The 20,302-nt window shown below is 44.7% G+C and overlaps 1 protein-coding gene across 3 annotated transcripts in view; it reads left to right on the forward strand.

The window, feature by feature from the left end:
* Nucleotides 1-20,302, forward strand: part of AFF3 (ALF transcription elongation factor 3) — a 560,304-nt gene that overhangs the window by 526,615 nt on the left and 13,387 nt on the right. For all 3 annotated transcript variants that reach the window (XM_027128817.1, XM_027128818.1, XM_027128819.1), the window contains 4 exons: nucleotides 340-541; nucleotides 3,482-3,603; nucleotides 14,454-14,517; nucleotides 17,030-17,166. In XM_027128817.1, coding sequence (XP_026984618.1) covers nucleotides 340-541; nucleotides 3,482-3,603; nucleotides 14,454-14,517; nucleotides 17,030-17,166 — 525 coding nt within the window. The remainder of the gene's footprint in view (nucleotides 1-339; nucleotides 542-3,481; nucleotides 3,604-14,453; nucleotides 14,518-17,029; nucleotides 17,167-20,302) is intronic.

A 20,302-nucleotide genomic window follows, 5' to 3' on the forward strand; every position in this document is an offset into this window, starting at 1 on the left:
TTCCCGTTACCTGCTGTTTACACTTGTTAGGAAAACAGTAAGTTGTTTGTCGTGTATTTTGAGATCCTTGGATGAAGAACTTGGGAAATGAAGGTATTATTATGCTTAGTTATTTAACTCCAGATTACTATTTTTTTCTGGGAGGACGAGTAAAAAAAACCATGAACGAAATTTCTTTGTTCGTTACGGTCCTAATGCCATAAAATCGTTTCCTGGCATGATAATTCCCAATAAACGTCTTCCTACCAGCAGGTTTTAAGTGGGAGGGTCACAGATAAAACAGTTACCTTGCCACGCGCTGAGTGTGTGACCTTCCATTACTGTGATTTCCGTTTACAGCTTGGCAATCCCAATAAATAAAAATGAAAAAATGCTCCGCTCACCCACCTCACCCCTCTCCGACGCATCTAAACACAAATACCCCGGCGAGGACCTGACTTCCCCCAGCAGATCCAACAGCAACGGTTTGTTCACCTCCGCCTCGTCCAGCAAAAAGCATAAGGCTGAGAACCAGCTGCAGACCCATGGTGGAGACCTCACGGTACGTTGATGCTCTTCTGCCCCAGATAAAACCGGAGTGAAAATGAGCACGCCCCTCTGCTCTGCCTCTAGCCCAGCACAGTCCGAACACAAGCTTTTTTTTTTTAAATTGCAACTTCAGGAAAAGCTCCTGCTTTATTATTCCAAATAAATGTTCCCAGGTAAAATAAATGTCCGATAGTTTCTGGTATGTGGGAGGATAATGTTTGTTCAAGTCACAAGGAGGCCTTATTGACAGAGAGCTTGGCTGTAGAAACAGCACAAGCTGAGAAAAGGTTTAATCTCCAAACGTATTAGACTGGATGACCTAAGATCAGTAACAACCACCTTGCGACATTGCAGGAGGTCGAGGAGGCCCACCTTGGTAAGGGGGCCCCACTGGCGGTCCCTGCCCACATGGCAGCGTAGCACCAGGAAGGTAACCTGGCGCGCCTTGAGGATGGCCACCGTACTGACCATGAGGCGGCATTGGCGGTCTCATTCCTCGTTGCTGTGGGATGCCTGGCTGCGGTGGCATCATACCTCCATTTGGTCCAACGGGTAGATTACCGATGGGAGCCTGTCCTGGTCGAGGAAGATTACATTGATACGTGGTGACCAGTGAGGTCCCGCAAAGCAGCCCTAAAGGCTGGTCTGGGAAGACCTGGCAAAGCAGCTGCTCTTCGCCTCTCGCACAGGCAGCTGCGGAAGAAACGGAGGAGGCATTTTCAGCCTCTTCTGCTTAGGAACACTCTTTGGAGGACTTCATTTCCCATCCTGAAAAGAATTAGCCCTAACGTAACTCTCCCAGGACAAAGTAAATTGGGAGTTCTGGACCAGCCAGTCTTTCTATTGGAAAAGATTTCTTGCCCTGGGGCAGAGCTAAATCCGGGATTGGAGCCCAAGGCCAAGTTGCAGGGCTCCCCGCTGCCCTCAGTGACCAATGTGGTGACCAGGGTGGGACAGCTGCCACCACCCCTCTTCCGGTGACTTTGTCAAGGGTGATTCCAACACGCTGTATTCCCCTGGGAACCTGGGTTCCCCTCTAGCCTCATAGCTTAGTCACCGTGTGACCTTGGGCCGGTTGCTTAATCTCTTGAGCCTGTTTTCATTTGCAAAACGGTGGTGTAAGATTTCAATGAGGCAGTACTGCCTAAAGAACCCAACCCCTGTGGACACCTGTGCAGCTAACACTGCATGTAAGTTCCTCTTTCCTGCCACCCTCCATCTAACAGCGGGCGGCCCTGGACCGTGCATCCTCCAGGTACATTATTTAATTCCAAACTCTTCCCCCTGTGCCTCTCAAAACCAGTGGGGCTTTGTGAGGCAGGGAGAAATGAGACTTGGCGATAGGACTCTGCAAAGAAAGTGGCGGGAGGCAGCATGTCATGCTTTATCCCATGAATTAAAGAGGCAAAAAGAGTCGGTAGATGGTCCAGCAAGAGCCTAAATCTTACGGAACCATCAGGAAATTAACCCCTTCATGCACCCTCATTTGGGAGCAATTATCTTTGGTTCTAGGATACACGAATCTGAGAAGACCATATTAGAAAAAACAAATAAAAAGCTAACGATTCCAATTTCAAACCAAACACAACTTTTCTTTGCCTCTAGATCCTTCAATCACAAGCAACTATGATATGCAGAGAATCATAAAACAATGATAGACTTTATTGAGGCATTCTTTCACTGAACGGGTGTTTATCAAGGAAGTATTTACTGTGTCCCAGGCACTTTGCTACATAACAGAGACGCACTGATGATCTAAAGGGTTCAGTCTCTGCCTGCAGGATAGCTTACAGTCTAGCTGGGGAGAGCCACTTAGAGCAGAGCTCACACACATCCGTCATTTACTACCCTGCATGCCAGAAAGGAAACGCCCAGAGTCCTGGAGGCTCTCGTAACAAAGAGGCTTAATCTACGCATAAAATCGGTCCATACTTAAAGAAGCATTGATATACACTCCACCTTAATTACTTCAGAGGAATCCATTTGAATCTCCTAACTAAAACCGGGGTGTTTTATTATCCAGACGTCAGCACACAGTAGGTGCTCTCTATAATGTCCGCATCTCCAGGACAAAGGGTGTTTCCATTTTTCCCCAGATCCAGAGTGTTCCTTCTTAAAACACATCTTAAATAATTTCTAGTGATTCCCTTTGGCTCTCCCTGTTCTTCACAGACAGCTGATGAGAACCAGTCAATTGTGACCTGAATGACCTCTTTTGTGAGGGATGATTATAGCTCAGTGGTTCTGAGAGCTTGGCTCCTGGACCAGCATCACCTGGAACTTGTTAGCAATGCATGTTGTCAGGCTCTTCCCCAGACGTGCTGAGTCAGAGATGCTGGCGGTGAGGCCCAGCTGGCTGTGTGTTAATGGTGATTCTGATGCAGTCCATTTGGACAACCATGGGTCTAGCCAACTGGGAAGCGTAGGAGCCTGAATCCTAAGCCCCCAGCCTCCACCCACAATAGCCATCTGAGCTTGGGCGAGTTCAAGATCTGGATCTGCGGGAGTGGGCACACTGAGATTCCTTTTTTTTTTTTTTTTTGCGGTACGCGGGCCTCTCACTGTTGTGGCCTCTCCCGTCGCGGAGCACAGGCTCCGGACGCGAAGGCTCAGCGGCCGTGGCTCACGGGCCCAGCCGCTCCGCGGCATGTGGGATCCTCCCGGACCGGGGCACGAACCCGCGTCCCCTGCATCGGCAGGCAGACTCTCAACCACTGCGCCACCAGGGAAGCCCAGGAGAGTGCCCTTTTGATGTCCCGGGAATGACATTTGACCACGTATGTAAAAGCCTCCAGCTTGAGACCTGTAGTGCAAGTATGTATTCTTCTTTATTTCAACGAGGAAAGCACCATCAGCTCTAACCTAGAACACAGAACACAAGCGATTCTAACAGGTTGCTCCTTCAGCCAGGTGGCCAGTTTCTCAAATACAGGTGTGTTTGTTTGTCGTTTAGAAAGCGGCTCACAGCAATTCCGAAAACGTTCTCCACAAGTCACGGCCACAGACAGAGCCATGGTCTCCAGGCTCCAACGGCCACAGGGACTGCAAGAGGCAGAAACTCATCTTCGATGACATGTAAGTGTGGACCCTTGGTTGGTACGGTGAGGGCCAGATCGGTGGGAGCAGGGAGATGGTTTACTATGCGTCTGATTCACAGGGTGGCCATTTCCGTCATGTGATCTCATCTGTTAAATGTCACCCTCTCGAAGGGAATTGCAGCTTCACTGCAAGTGTACCCCTGAGTCCTGGGAGACTTCTGAGTGAATAGAACAACCAGGGCTAACAGGGCTGCCTCCAGGATGTCAGAAAACTAAGCTAAATGGCATCATAGAGTCATATTTCTAAGCCCCTGCATTTGGGGTTGTATGCTGCCAGAAGGAGAAGCATTTTTTGTTTTTGTAAATTATAACAGGCAAAGAATAATAGTGATTCACTCCTGAAAGCTTTTTTTTTCTCTCTAAAATGCTGTAGTCTTTATAAAAGTGTAAACAGTTCTTATACAGGAGAAAATATCCTGTCATCCATCTCCCAGTCCTAACACTGAAACCCAAGTATTAGTTCCGTTCCCGGCATCGATTTAAGAGGCGGAGAAACAAAAGAAAAGGAATAAATTAACATCCTGGAATGCTCTGGAGATGCTGAAAATGACAAATGAGAAATGATAAAATGATACTGAAAATTATTTAGGCTCTTGGGTAAAAAATATGTGTCAAGGACAAGCCTGGAAGGCAGCAGGTATGGTTTCAAGAGTTCGCCTTGAATCCTCCTTTCAATTTGAGCCGTTCACCAAGCGTGCAATGTGTGTGTGTTTGAGGCACGCCCTTAAATCCCGGCGTGGAGCAGCGGGCAACAGTGAGAGAACACCCTGCTCTCTGACTGTTGACAGTCTGGCTGAGGGGACAGACTGTAAGCCACGACCCTCACCCAAAGTCAGAAAATAAAATGGTGCTAAATGTCTCTGAGTCCCAGCTTCCTAATCGGAAAAAGTGACTGTCATGACAGGCTCATCTGAGATCCAGTGAGATGGTCTCTCCTGAGCGTGACCACCTGAGAAGTGAAAGCTCGGCGTGGTGGTGATGACTCTTCCACCCTCATCTCCCTCCCATCCTACTTTCCAATCCTACCTTCACTCAGAGTATAGGCACGATCAGTTGGTTCACCTCCAAGAAGCAAGAATACCGAGTTAGGGCTTCCCTGGTGGCACAGTGGTTGACAGTCCGTCTGCTGATGCAGGGGACACGGGTTCATGCCCCGGTCCGGGAGGATCCCACATGCCGCGGAGCGGCTGGGCCCGTGAGCCATGGCCGCTGAGCCTGCGCGTCCAGAGCCTGTGCTTCGCAACCGGAGAGGCCACAGCAGTGAGAGGCCCATGTACCGCAAAAAAAAAAAAAAAGGATACCGAGTTGTAGCCCTCAAGCCCTGCTTGGACTTCATTAAGCTACTTAGGGCACAGACTTTGAGGGTTCAAAGCCAAATCCACATTATTTTGTTTCTTTATTGAACACGTTCCCAGATAATTGGTTTTACCAAAGTGTAAGGGTGGCCCAGGAGGACGTGTGTTTTTCTCCTCTTCCCGTGGCTGCCGCAGCTGCACTCAACCCCAAGCATGCTCTCTCCTGACCCTCAGCACCTCCCCTTCCCCTCCTTGCCCGCTGCCCTGGGCATCAAGGGAGGTGGTAATTAATCCCCGGGGTGGGGGGCGTGTAATGGGAGTACAATCAGGCAGTCAACTCCATATATAATTAGGGTTTGGTGGTGTAAATTGTTCAAGGGAGCTTTAACCGTTTGCAAAAACAGGAGATTAGAATCGTGTTTAATGACAGTGTGGAAATTTGCATTCAGAAGATATAGGAATCTTTTGATTTTCATCTTAATTAAAGATGCTCTTCCTAATATTAAGAAGCAAATTGAAGAAAAAGTAGTTATATGGATGGGTCAGCCTCCATATCGTTTAGGTTGCAACCCAGTTCTTTGAGGAATTAAAAACAATTATACTTATCTTACAAATCAAGTCTTTATAAGAATGGAAATGGGGCTTTAGACATCATTCAAAGCCCACCTGTCATTTTTACCAGTCCCAAAACTGCCCTTATTCATCTCAAGAAGCTTGCAGATGGGGAGGGATGGACTGGGGGTTTGGGGTTAGTAGATGCAAACTATTATGTATAGAATGGATAAACAAGAAGGTCCTACTGTATAGCACAGGGGACTATATTCAGTGTCCTGAAATAAACCATAATGGAAAAGAATATAAATAAGAATGTATATATATATACATATATATATATATATATGTATATATATGTGTGTATAACTGAGTCACTTTGCTGTACAGCAGAAATTAATACAACATTGTAAATCCACTATACTTCAATAAATTTTTTTTTTTTTGCGGTACGTGGGCCTCTCACTGTTGTGGCCTTTCCCGTTGCGGAGCACAGGCTCCAGACGCGCAGGCTCAGCGGCCATGGCTCACGGGCCCAGCCGCTCCGCAGCATGTGGGATCTTCCCGAACCGGGACATGAACCCGTGTCCCCTGCATCGGCAGGCGGACTCTCAACCACTGCGCCGCCAGGGAAGCCCAATAAAAAATAAATTTAAAAGGAAAAAGAAAGTTGCAGGTATTATAAAAGATCTGGACTCAAGGAGCAAAAAAAAAAAAAAAAAAAAGGAGAAGCAGTCATAATCTACAACATGAACAAACACACGTGCATTTGACAGTAAGGTACCCAAAGCATCAAATGTATCTAGGGCATGGTGTTTAAACACACACATGTATGGGAAATTAAAATGTAAGGAATTTCCCAGTGTATGGACCAGAAAGCTAAGTCTGAAACAGCAACAACTAAATGGTCCTACTTCTACCTGCAGTGTCTTGGACTGTTTACAAGAGGCAATGTTTCTCAATCTGCTGGGACTGCAGCTAATATAATTTTGTCCCTATGTGTATTAACCAAGAGGCTGTTATCATTCATTCTTCCCATTAGCAATGTGTGTAATTTTTCTGGCTGGCAGCTACAATACAGTGTTTGTCCCTTTATGGATAAAGATACAATAGAATAAAAAAGCACTCTTTCATATCCATCATATATAGAGAGAGACGTCTTCCAGTTGCCACTTGTCCCAACTGATTTGAAATCCATGACAGTAAGAGAAACATGCAACTCAAACAGCCGCTTAACTGCTGAACTGAGAAAGTCGTGGGAAGATTCTTCAAGCTTGAAAAGCAAAAACAGGCATTGTCTCTTCATTGGAGCAATAAAAATATGTCCGTTAAGAGATCACTGGGGGGACTTCCCTGGGGGCACAGTGGTTAAGACTCCACGCTCCCAATGCAGAGGGCCCAGGTTTGATCCCTGGTCAGGGAACTAGATTCCACATGCATGCCGCAACTTTGAGTTCACATGCCACAACTGAGGAGCCCACCTGCCACAACTAAGACCGGTGCAACCAAATAAATAAATAAAGTTTAAAATAATAATAATAATAAAGAGATCACTGGGCTAGGAAGTCACTAAAAGTATGTAAAGTGTCTCCCAGGTTCAGTTGGTGTGTCCTGAGGTCCAGTGGTAGGAACAAGGGTATGTGATTGATTCATTCTCAGTTATTAATTGAGGGAAGATGGAGGCATATGGGTGGCCTCTCCAGGAAGCTTCCTGGGGACCAGAACCTTAGCCGCCTCCTGCTACCTCTCTGTTCTGCACCAGCTTCAAGGACCATGACCTGGCTCCTGTCATTTTCCTTGACTTCTCCTCACTAGAGGTGTCAACAGGCAGTGACATGACCAAAGAGAGGCCACCAGAAGGAAAGAAAGAACTAGAGAATTAGCAGCGGAATGATTTAGAGTTGATGGAAATCCAGTTATAGTGCTCCAGTGAGTAACAGATGCCATCCTGTCACGTGACTTTTAAAGCCACATCACGTAGCTTTTTTTAAAAAAGTAAACTCATCCTTTTGTATTACAAATACTCGTTAACGGTTGAATAAACATGAGATTCAGACAACAGCCACCCGAATCCAGTGGGCACTCAAATAACAACCGTTGAATGGCCCCAGCTGAATTAGAATAACATTCCCAGGGGGTAATGCCTGCATCTTTTTTTCTTTCTCTTTCCGTGAATGTAAGGAATCTACTACGTGCAAGTCAATTTAAATTCACGGGCTTCCAGGCCCTTTTCCTAGGTCACTTACCCGTTCAGGATGTAGATGGAATGAACGGAATCATTTGTTTTAAAACTGTGATCCAGGTCAGCCTGTCCTGCAGAATCACCCCTGACGTTTAGCCGTGCTCCACTTTCTCTCCTCGAGAGCCCTGATCTTAAGGTGACACTGGTGTAATTACCAAACTTCTGTTTAAAAAAAATCTGTAAGGATTTATGTCCATGAGTGACAGCACTTGATTCAACTCAAAGCCTAGAAACGGATCTTATTAGTGCAGAGCTGTGAGCTGTAAATTACTTGGTGTCATAATTAGTGACAGGGGAGTTCTTGGCGCTGGAAAATCCAGGGAACAATTGTGTCACGAAGTCCTCAGTACAGACGTCAGAGCAGAGCTGAGTGGTGAAATGCTTGGCCTCTCTTCCCACGTGCCATATTGCTGTGCCGGGGAGCCAGAGAACCCCGGGTGCCAGCCCTGCCTGCTGTTTCCAGAAGGATGTGCTGTCTCTTGCCCACATTTCACAAGGAAGAGTCAGTCATGATCGTCACATTCAGCCACACCACCAAACGTCCCATCTGTCCCCGTGGCACCAATACCAGAAACCCAACGACTTAAACCTCCCTACGCGAGAAGAGACTCCCTCGCCACGCGGTGCTGAAGCCCTGGCCTGGGAGATGTGGCTGGCAGGGCAGGAAGAGGGGGTCGGCATTTGTGATATGAAGCTCAGCAGCCTCATAGCTAAAAGCGTTTTAATTTTATAGAGGGTGGAAGATTCCTGTATGTGAAAGGCCAGATGACGGAGTGAGAGGACACCAACTGAAATCCCTGAGTAGGTGATGTTACATCCAGGCAAGGCGCGCCCACGGTGGACCTGCTGTGGCCGTTCTTCCTCTCCCGAGGGGCTCCCCTTCCCAGTCGCTTCAAAGCTGGACCCCACCTTTCCTGATACACCATTCATGTGCCTTTCTGTTCTTCATATGGAATTTTTTCACTTATGAACCCCTCTCAGCCAGGTTTTTATTTTTTTCTAACCAAAACAGAAAGAAAGGGAAAAAAAAGGACTTGGCTGGGGGTGTTGGGAGGGCAGGAGCTGGGGACAAGGCCTTTTAGATCTCTCTGATTGAAATCTGAGCTCTCTGATCATTTTAAGGGCTTGTCAAATGATTTTATCTTTTTTGATTAATTTTTTTTTATCAGTCGTTTTTCTACAGTTATCATGGTTTATTTTATTTTATGTATTTATCTTTGGCTGCATTGGGTCTTTGTTGCTGCGTGCGGGCTTCCTCTAGTTGAGGCGAATGGGGGCTACTCTTCCTTGTGGTGTGTGGGCTTCTCATTGCGGTGGCTTCTCTTGTCGCGGAGCATGGGCTCTAGGCACGCGGGCTTCAGTAGTTGTGGCTCGCGGGCTCTGGAGCACAGGCTCAGTAGTTGTGGCACACGAGCTTAGCTGCTCTGCGGCATGTGGCATCTTCCCGGACCAGGGCTCGAACCCGTGTCCCCTGCATCAGCAGGCAGATTCTTAACCACTGCACCACCAGGGAAGCCCTTTTTTAATTTTTGATTTTATGTTGGAATATGGTTGGTTTACAATGTTGTGTTAGTTTCAGGTGTACAGCAAAGTGATTTAGTTATACATATTCATATATCCATTTTCAGATTCTTTTCCCATATAGGTTATTACAGAGTAAAGAGTAGAGTCCCCTGCGCTATATAGTAGGTCTTTATCGATTATCTGTTGTATATATAGGAGTGTGTATATGTTAATCCCAAACTCCTAATTTATCCCTGCCCCCGCCTTTCCCCTTTGGTAACCATAAGTTTGTTTTCTAAGTCTGTGAGTCTGTTTCTGTTTTGTAAATAAATTCGTTTGTTAAATATCACACCCAGAGAAGAACAACAATCAAATTGATGTGTTTCCCTTTCGATAGAAAGGTGCTTATGCTCACGTGACCAAAACCTGCCATTTAGCCTGTGTGTCCCGGAAAGCACACGCCGTTTTCTATGTGTGGCCGAGAGAGGAGTCACCTGCAAGAGCCTGTGGCCTGTAGGAGACACAATGAGTGATTGCTTATGCTTCTGAGAAGCCAGGGACTCGGGGGTCCCAGCCAGCATCAAGGGCGTAGAAACAAAAGCTGCATTTGAATCCTTGCTGCCGAAAGCAGTCTTCCTGCTGCCTTCGGAAAGCACTCATAAAGCCAGCGGCAGCACCAGGGTCCCTGGCTGTGCAGTGCCCTCATCGGCAGCATCCACTTACTCAGTGCGTGAAAAACAATTACCTCACTTCTTACGCGTTCTTCTTGGTCAAGAAAGTACCTCACAGCTTGGGCCACAGTCATACCTCGGGGACTTATTAAATGACAGGCTGACAGGCTATCAGATGACGAATTCATTTGGTGTGCAGTTGCCTAGCTGTCTGATTTGGATTTCAACTTCCCTGAGAAAATGATCCCCACTTCTGCTATGCCAAGGAACCCGTTTGTTCAGACACGTTGAGTTCGCCATCTCTGCCAGTTTTCACAAAACAGGCTGGTTTTGCTGAGGAGGTGCATTTCACAGAGGTAGGAATCACAGAAAGCAGCCCGCCAGCCTCTCCGTGGGAGGGCGTTCAACTCCATCGCAGCCACAAAGGAGAACAAAGAGCGAGGTTGCTCTAATACGCTGGTGCCAGAAGAAATTTTAGGGTAGCTCAGCCCCCGCCGCTGCTTAGAACTAAGGTGGCTCGCGTGTAGGTGGGGGCAATGAGAGGTGAGGAGGGCGCACTCCCTCTGGATCAAGTGCTCCCATTTTTTTTGCTGCCGAGAGCTCTTATAACAAAGATACACGGGGCTCGGCTTTGGCGTTTGGATCACTCGAGCCCAGCTTCTGAAGAGCCCCAGAGACACGGTTAGTTACATGCATGATGTTGAACTGTACTTTTCTTAGGGTTGCTCACGTATCATCATCAAATACCATCGCTGTGAGAAACGGTGTGAAGAACCTTATGATCACAATGAAAAGCAAAACTCTAGGTTTTCCATGTGAAAGAAAAGAAAGAAGATTCAATGAAAAATGAGTTTGAACGCTGCGATCATTAGATTCATTTTAGTGCCTGTGCCATGTTATATTCTGTAACTGCCACAATGGTGACGGCAGTTTTACTTTCCTGCTGACTTGAAAGTCACCGTCGGAGTGATGCCTTCATGACAGCACGTGTCCACTGCCTTGCCGGACAATCTGGGTGACATCCCATCATCCCGTTGCCTTTATAATGATCTGATCTAGGAGTGTGGCTCTAGAAATCACCTGAAAGGGAAACAAATGGGCCAATCATCAAGCAATCTTCAGTGACTCAGTGTAATAAGCCCTCCATTAGATGCAAAGATGAGAATTCTTATGCGATCCTAAACAGGCCCTGATAGTACATTTCTTCAGCATCTCAGGTTAATGTTGTAGCTGCTGTGATGTAGTCAGAAAATAAGTGTGTTACTTATCCACCTACACCATTGTGAGAGTTTGTGACTCAGCCTCCATCTCAGGTTTAAAGGATACACTTACATGCTGCAGATAAAAACAGCATTGATTAAGGTACCCGTATTAGGAATTAGGTGGCACTGCCACCCCAGGGGTAACTAAGAAGGCTAACAGATGCCTTTGCTTATTACCAAAGTAATTCGTTCGTGAGAACGAAATGCATTTGAAAAAGTGATGATCCGTTAGTGACGAGGTCTACAAAAAACAGGGCAAGAGGAAAACGGCCAAATTCCTATACTGGAGTGTGGGACAGATAATGATGTGGAGAATTTCAGGTTGCCATGGAGATGTTCTCTGGCTCATTGCCTTCGAGGCTGCACCCCATCAGAAGTCAACCCTGTCTCTCTCTCTTTGAAACTCAAAATATGAATGCAAGGGGGGGGGGTTCATTTCTCTTCTACCATGTACCTAAAACTACAAGGTGGGGAAGATCAAAGAGGTCTACAACAGGACCCCCGCTGAAAATGGTCCAGCTGCAAAGTTTGCATACATGCAGTGACTGTAGCCCAGGACAGCAGAAGGTAATTAAATGCCTGGAAGTGAAGTGTAAACAAGAGGTGGTATCTGAGATCAGGAAAGACATGGCTGATCATGGACCAAAATTACCAAGAAGGCCTTATGGCCTAAGAATTTGAGGGACAGGTAACATCTGGCTCATCATAAGCACTTAATGAATGAGCAGAGAGGTGAGTGTTCCAGGAAGAACGGAAAGGATGAGCAGAGCTTCTAAGACAGCCATGGCATGTCAACCAGACAGTGAGGACACCTCTCTGGCTGTGGTTGAGGGACTTGGTGAGTAAGTGGTACGGTTAAGAGGGTTAGGCAAGATGATTGGAGACCTGAACTGCGATTGGAATTCATAGGCCCCGGAGATGGATTTTAGATCTATGAGTAGGATGGTGATATAATGAAAGCCACGTTTTGCAAGCATTGGTCAAGGCTTAAAGCTCAGAATAGATTGGATGGGTGTGAAACTAGAGGCCAGGAGAGGTGATGAAAGCCTAGACTTGGTGGATACGGTCATTGGGGAAAGAAAGGGATGTTTACGAGGGAGCATTCATAGCATTTGATAACTGGGGGAGAGATGGATGGAGATGCCTGAACTCTTGTCCTGAACAAATAGGCTCCAGGACCCCATCTGAAGCTCAGGAGTCAGATCTGGGTTTGGGCAGAGGTAGGTCTGGTCTTCTGCTTTGGGGCATTCAGCAAAAGGACAAACGAAAGATATTGCAGAGGATTTTTAAGGCATGAAACTCTTCTGTATGATACTATAATGGTGGATACGTGTCATTATACGTTTCTCAAAACTCACAGAATGTGCAACGCCAAGAGTGAACCCAGATGTAAACTGTGGACTTTGGGTGATGATGATATGTCAGTTTCGGTTTATCGATTGTAACAGATGTGCTGCTCTGGTGGGGATGTTGGTAGTGAGGGAGGTTGTGCACGTGCAGAAGCACGAGGTACACAGGAACTTTTCGTACTTTCCACTTCATTTTGCTCGGAGCCTACAACTGCTCAGAAAAATTAAGTCAGTCCATTAAACAACAAAAACAAGAACAAAAATAATGTAAATTGCCACAGTCGGCATCAAAGACCCCACAGATAGCCAGTATGTGTTCAAAGGTAGCCAGTATGTGTTCAAATATGTGGACAGAGAAGAATAAACCATCGTGAAAGTCAACTAAAACGCCCTTCAAATGGAAGAAGCGTGAACGTTGAGGAAATAAACTAGAACAAGAAGAGCCGGTCAGAGCAGGGCCTTCCTTTGAAGGAAACCTCAGGCCTCACCCACCAATGAAGACCCATCATGATGAATGAAAGAGTCCAGGCCTGCATGGCAGGAAAAATGGTGAAGGGCTCATGATCGAGAAACAGAGTTTCATTATGCACATTAGGGAAATCCTGCAGCCATGTTCCTCATTTCTTTGTTGGAAAAGTTGAAAATTCCCAGCATGTTCCACAGTACTGACAATATTTTATGTGGAAGAAGAGACAGAAAACCAAGGTCTTTTTCTTGCTTCTGTGATTTGTGACTCAAAATTAAGTATTTGCTTTGATCCTGGTTTGTTTATTTGTTTGATTGATTGATTAAAACCATTCAGCTGAGGATTATAGTTTTGGATGGTAATGTCATTGACATGGTATGTGTGATTTTTCTAAGCCTTTTGACCCCTTAGGATAAAAGGATGCTCTGACTACCTAATACTGCATTGGGGAAAAGATGCCTTAGCTGAAAGAAGGCAGTTCAAAATAAGTGTATTAAATAGGTTAAACAGTTCATGATTAATATTGCTACTTACATCTTATCTCCCATTCAGGGGGTCCTGGCTTATGGTGTGTACATGAATAGGTCAAGTTTACTGATTATATAAAGACCCATAATGCAAAACCAGTTTATGCTGATGGTACCTAAAGTACGTAGATTTAAAAAAAATCTATCCAATGAAGCATTTAAAGTTACTGTCTGATGAGTAGTTTAGTGTAACTTGGGGTCATGTCACACACTCAGATCCATCTCTGGATGAATTCCCTTCATCTCCCAGCAGAGTCAGCGCTGGCCAGGGTTATTGTTTTAATAATGCCCATGTCTGGTGTTAATGTTTACCAGCCAGTTCATCAGAACTAGAGAGAATACATGCCATGTTTGCATTGTGACAAGGAAGACATCATTTTACAATTAACTTTATTACAACTGGAATGTAATCATGCAACAGCACCTCTTTTCATTTTTCATTGCAAAGCTTTAAAATAATTAGGTACAGAGATACAAGCAACTTTGGGTACCATTTATGCATACAAACAACACTGATTTTCATAAGGGTACAGAAATATACTCACCTGTACATATCCGTACAATTATTATGAGATACCTTTGCCATCTTTACATTAAAAAGGGATTGTTTTATGTAAATAACCTGTGAAATAAGATTTTGCACTTGATTTCTTAACCGTGCAATAAAAAATCTGATTCGCAAATTAGGTACTGGGGATCCATGTTAAAAATCACTGTAAATGTATATATTTATTTGCATGTATTGAGTGTGTTTTGGATTGCTAACTTAAGAGAAATATAATAGTAGTCTTTTACATATAGGCTATAGTAGTTCGGAAATGCAAAAGAAAAGAAAAATACTTGATTCCGTCTTAAGAAGAGTCTTGAAATTGTGCTTCAAGTGTGAGCAAAGGAAAGAATATTTTCCAAAGATCTTGCACTTGCACGGTAATGACGTTTCATATCACCCTCTCCTCGCAGGCCACGCAGTGCAGATTATTTTATGCAAGAAGCTAAGCGAATGAAGCATAAAGCAGATGCAATGGTAAGACCTTTTCTCTCCAGATCCTTTCCTCCAAATGACGTTTGTACCACAGCTTCATCACTGGGGCAACATAGCTAGGGTCATTATAAAATCTATTACAAGGACGGCTGGGTCTGTTAAAGGCAAAAATGTTTATATAATCCAGTGCTCATCGCCCAATAAATTATGACCTCAACCAATAATGTCTGACTGGGAGGAAGCCCTGGATAAACTAATATTTCAGTTTAGACCTAAAGTTTGAATAGGAACCAGAGGCAATGGAGTCAGTGGGTGGTAATAGTTTTTTTCCTTAAAAAGAAAACACCCAAGTTTGCATAATTCTCCCTTGTTAGCCTGGCCAACGCTTGGCTTGGTCCCAGGATCAAATCCCTTTTCAAAAAGACTTGTGTTCTTCATATGTACCTGCCAGAATGAATTTTTCCTATGAATCTGGACAATCCAGAAACTATTTCACTGCACATAAGACCCTGAAGTTGTATGATTTGATGTTTTCAGAGAGTAACTTTTCTGACTTGGATAATTTATTTGAGAAAGCTTAAAGCCTTCAGGCAAGAGTTAGAACACTTCTGGTTTTTCCTAAAAGAGATCATATGGTTGTTCTGTCAGAAGAGCTCATCCAAAGGGAGTCTTTCCTATCCAGTAATTCTAGTTCTGCTCCCCTCCAGTGCTCATAAGTGAAATCAGGGTGCTGGAGGCGAATAAGGCATTTCAAATGACCTTCAGAGTATTATTCCAGGGCTGAAGATGCCTAAGCCATAACTGTACCCCACCCCCCCCAATGCTACTGATTTTGCCCACCAAGCATGCATTTATATGAAGCTAACTGCCTAGGTCCACTGGTGTACAGAGAAATAACCAGGGGGTGTCAGAAAATACAGAAGGGAAATAGGAGGTAGAGCTTCTGTCGTCATCACAGTCCCACAGTCTGATGCAGAGTTCTGGTCACCCGAAGGAACCGATGCATGGTCACATTGAATTCTAAAGCAGAATGAAATTTCCTGCCTGAATCATCCAGTGTTTACCAGGCTTCCTCAGTCAGTGTCATCTTGCCCAACCTGGCCTTTCCCAGCGATACTCTGCTCCAGCCATGTTGGCCCCCTGCCGCCTCTAAGCACACCTGACTCGTGCCAGCTGGCAGGTCTTTGCACCTGCAGAGCCTCACACTCACACTCTCACTTGCACGCACACCCACACCTTCAGTGTCCTCCCCAAATTCAGCCAGATCATACCGTTCCTTCCCAGTTTCCTCCCCAGCCTCCCTGTAGCCCCATCACTTGCTCCCTTCCTGCCCTCTCTCTGGCATTGGACTCCTTGCTTTGCATTCGGTTAGTTAATCACAGACTTCCTTGCACTTGGAGCTATGTTGTGAGTGCACATTTTTTCCCTGCAAATATATGTTCCTGGAAGGAGCTTTTGTGTGTCAAGTACAGACCACACAGAATCAGGTGCTTTAGCAAATACTTATTGAAAGAAATGACTTCCTTAATCTGAAAGCACTGCCAAGAAATATTGCTCTATAGCCTCTTAGGGTTATAAGCTGTTTAAAATTTTGACTTGCTAATGTGGGAGAATTCTGCTCTACATTTCCCTTTCCTGAGGTGTCATGAATAATGAGAGGTTTTTTAAGAGGCAAGACTTAGATCAGTAGTTAAGAGTATCTGTGTAATTCTGTTTTGATTGATGAAGGAATGTTTGAAAACTGCGGAGATGATGCAATTCAAATTTAGAATGTGTCACAATCCACCGAGAGGAAGAATACACGGAACCATGCATGAACCTGATGTGTGCGTTTAGATTTATGAGAACCTAAGAACGTAAAGCTGATTCTTGGTTATCCTCACTGATACGGGTAAAGATGAACGTAAATTTAGGGACCTCCTATAATCCCAAAAGGCCTTTTTTTTAATTAATTTTCAACGTTGTGTCCTTCAAGCTGAAATCATGCCTTGAGCTCTACCTCCTCTCCCTTTCTCTCCTCACCCTCACGCTTAGGGTGACGTTCTAACTGCTAACGAAACAACTAAAAAATACATACTTAAAGGAAGGCGTGGAGTTGTAAATGTCACAAATAGTGTAAAAGATAATAAGGAAGGCCTTAAACCATCAAAGTGAGAGTATACCCCAAAAGTGTGAAAACTATTGCATGGAGTCAGACCTATGAACGTAGATATATATTTAGCACAGCAGTGAGGACCAAGGAGCGAAGTTGACAAACCATTAGGAGTTGGAAAGAGGGCAACAGAAATTAAAGCAACCGTGAAGTTCTGCACAATTCTGATTGGCAGTTGTGGATTTGGTATAATTCTGTATAACCATTTACTCATTTACCCTAAACCAGTAGCAATTTGTGAAAATACCTAGAGAAGGTATTACCCTATTTCTCTCTTCTCTCAGCTCCATTCACAGGAGTTTGGAACTTCAAAGTCGGGTTTCTCAAAGTGTATAGATTATGTGACAATGCTGTTTGAAAAACTATTCCTAAGGAAGACACTGTATTAACTCTCTTGATCAGGTGGAAAAGTTTGGAAAGGCTCTGAACTATGCTGAAGCAGCCTTGTCATTCATTGAGTGTGGAAATGCAATGGAGCAGGGCCCAATGGAATCCAAATCTCCTTATACAATGTATTCAGAAACAGTTGAGCTCATCAGGTAAGCGCTGCGTTTTCTTGCCTGGGGGCAGGGGTTGGGGGTGGAGGGAAGAATGTATATAAGTGCTGTGAACACACAAAAGAACGTCAGCCTGCACTGTGAGCTACCAAGAACCAACGTTCATCCCCCAAATAAGAGTGGACAATCTTGCAAGACATTTTTGCAGAGGCTGCCTCCTTCGCTCTCTGTGTGAGTGCCAGTGCCGGGGGTGGCGGCAGCTCCTCTAACCCCACTGGCTGCAGAAAGGAAGCCGAATCTGAGGGAGATGTGAGATGTCTACTTCACCCAGCTGGGAAGTGGCAGAATTTGAATTCACTACATCTCCATGCTGCTTTTTTTTTTTTAACCTGATCCAGATTCATATAATCTAAATCCTAACTTCATCAGTAAATGATTCAGGAGTATTTAATGAAAGGAAAGAAGATTCAAGGGGATTTTAGGAAAGGAAATCCATCCTACGACGCACTATCTGAATAGGTGCTGGCGTTGTTCTGGTCTAAGACTTGGACGTGAGCGCCATCCCCCGGCCTGGGTTAAGACCTGTAGTATGCGCAGAAGCAGGGTTTCTGACTGGGGCACAGCAAGGACTTGGGTGGGAGACTCTTTGTCTTCCATGATGTTAACATGGAAAGGCACATCCTTAATGTCTCTTTAATGAACCATTAAGGGAATTTCATCCATTAACACTACTGGGAACCTTCGTCATATGTTTTATGTCTTTAGCTGGTTCAACTGCTTGGGATAATGTCTAATACCCATTATGTGAAATAATCCTTCCCAAAACTAACTTTAAGAGACTTTTCTAATTCTGGAATTCTAGGCAACCTAAGAGTAAATGTGGTTTACCATGTCTCACCATTCCAGATGGAAGTTTTCTAGTCATCCTAAATTTAACCTTCTTGGTATGCATTGGCCCAGGTTTGCTCCTTGGTATTTTACACTATTCTCCTTCAGGAAATAGGAAAGGATGACAGCCTTTGACTTTGTCATCCCAGTATCAAGAACACATCATCTTCAAAAAGTACTTCTCAAGAATGTTTCGAAAGTTAACACTCTCCAAGCATTTTTTTATTAAAAGATTTCTATTGGGCTTCCCTGGTGGCGCAGTGGTGGAGAGTCCGCCTAGCCAATTCAGGGGACACGGGTTCGTGCCCCGGTCCGGGAGGATCCCACATGCCGCGGAGTGGCTGGGCCCGTGAGCCATGGCCTCTGGGCCTGCGCGTCTGGAGCCTGTACTCTGCAACGGGAGAGGCCACAATGGTGAGAGGCCCGCGTACCGCAAAAAAAAAAAACAAAGAAAAACACACACACACAAAATAAATAAATAAATAAATAAATAAATAAATAAAATATTTCTATTACACCAATGTATTGGTGACTCCTTCATGCCGTTTTCTTACGTGGTACAGCAGTTTGGGCAGTGAAGAGAAGAAGTTGCCATAGTAAAAAAAAAAAAAAAAAAAAACTTAAAAAAGAGATCCTAGACCCTCACATTTCTTCCTCAGAATAAGGCACAGACTCAGATGCCCACAGGAAGGCATGGAAGAATATGGGTGGAAGTGGACAGGCACAAAGCCATAATGTGTTCTAGAATGTGAGTGCCTCAAACAGAGGGATGTTTTTGGTTTTTGTTTGATCTGTTCGTGTATGTGGTCATACCCCCTGGAAAAGATCTTAGAACACAGTATGTACTCAGTGAATATTTGAGGAATGAACAAATAAGCAAGTCACAGGGCCTCTGGTGAACTGCATAGCCTGCCTAAAGGCATTCAGACTTTAAAAAACAAACAAATAAATCCAAACAATGATAAAAGCCTGATGTCAAATAAACTGGAGGTGCTGATGTGCACACCCGCTCTACACCAGAGATGGGACCTTGCGTGGGTGGAAAACACAATGCATTTTCTAGATGATTGAATAGAATCCCTTAAGCTACTCCAAAAACTAAGATAAAAATGAGTTTTTCTTTTCTGAGTTAGAAAACAGCATTAATATACCACTTGAATCTGCATGTTGCCCACCAGGTTTGAGATTCCCCTCCCCCACTGAGAGACACTCGGGAGCTGGGAGCACCCCCAAGGAGGATCGTGCCACAGGTACCCAGCTTAGGATGTGCTCTTTGTCCCAGTAGGCAAGAGAATTCCTTTCTCCACCAAAGGACACCAAGTGACTGGGGGACACTGACAGGTGGAACCCTGCCACCACAGATCAAAATTGCACCACAAAACCTCTGAAAATTAAATTGTACATGGAACCACAGCCCACAGAAGTAGATTATGACTTGCCTGCTAAACCAAAACAGGGTGACTTCCTTTTAAAAGAAAAGATTTAAACAGGACCCAGGTATCTCCTAACATAATAGCCAAGATGTCCAAGATACAATAGAAACTCATTCATCATACCAAGAAACAAGAAAACCACAACTGAGATGAGGAAAGATGATCAGTTGACACCAATGACCAGGATGAATCAGATGTTGGAATTATCTGACAAGGATTTTAAAGCAGCCGTCATAAAAATGCTTCAACAAAAAATTACAAATTCTCTTGAAACAAACAAAAAATGAAAGTCTCATCAAAGAAATAGAAGTTGTTTTGAAAAAGAACCAAATGGAAATTAAAGAACTGAGAAATATAACAAATAAAAATCTCACTGGAGGGGCTCAGTAGTAGAGTAGAGATGACAGAGGATAGAATCAATGAACTTGAGAACAGAAAATAGAATTTACCCCCCAATCGGAGCAACAGAGAGAAAACAGACTGAAAAAAAAAAAAAGTGGATAGAGCTTCAAGCACAATGACAGTAGAACCTCCATGTCAATATTGGAGTCCCAGAAGGAGAGGGAGAGAATGGAACTGAAAGATATTTTGAAGAAGTAATGGCTGAAACTTGCTAAATTTGGCAAAAGACATAAACCTACAGATTCAAGAAGTGGAGAAAAACCCAAACAGCATAAACAGCCAAAGCAATGCATGCCAAGACACATCAAAACTACATTTCTGGGCTTCCCTGGTGGCACAGTGGTTGAGAGTCTGCCTGCCGATGCAGGGGACACGGGTTCGTGTCCCGGTCTGGGAAGATCCCACATGCCGCGGAGCAGCTGGGCCCATGAGCCATGGCTGCTGAGCCTGTGCGT

The sequence above is a fragment of the Aethalodelphis obliquidens genome, unplaced genomic scaffold (assembly GCF_003676395.1).
Source record: "Aethalodelphis obliquidens isolate GAN/ISIS:26980383/991018 unplaced genomic scaffold, ASM367639v1 scaffold35, whole genome shotgun sequence".
In the NCBI taxonomy this organism is placed as follows: Eukaryota; Metazoa; Chordata; class Mammalia; order Artiodactyla; family Delphinidae; genus Aethalodelphis; species Aethalodelphis obliquidens.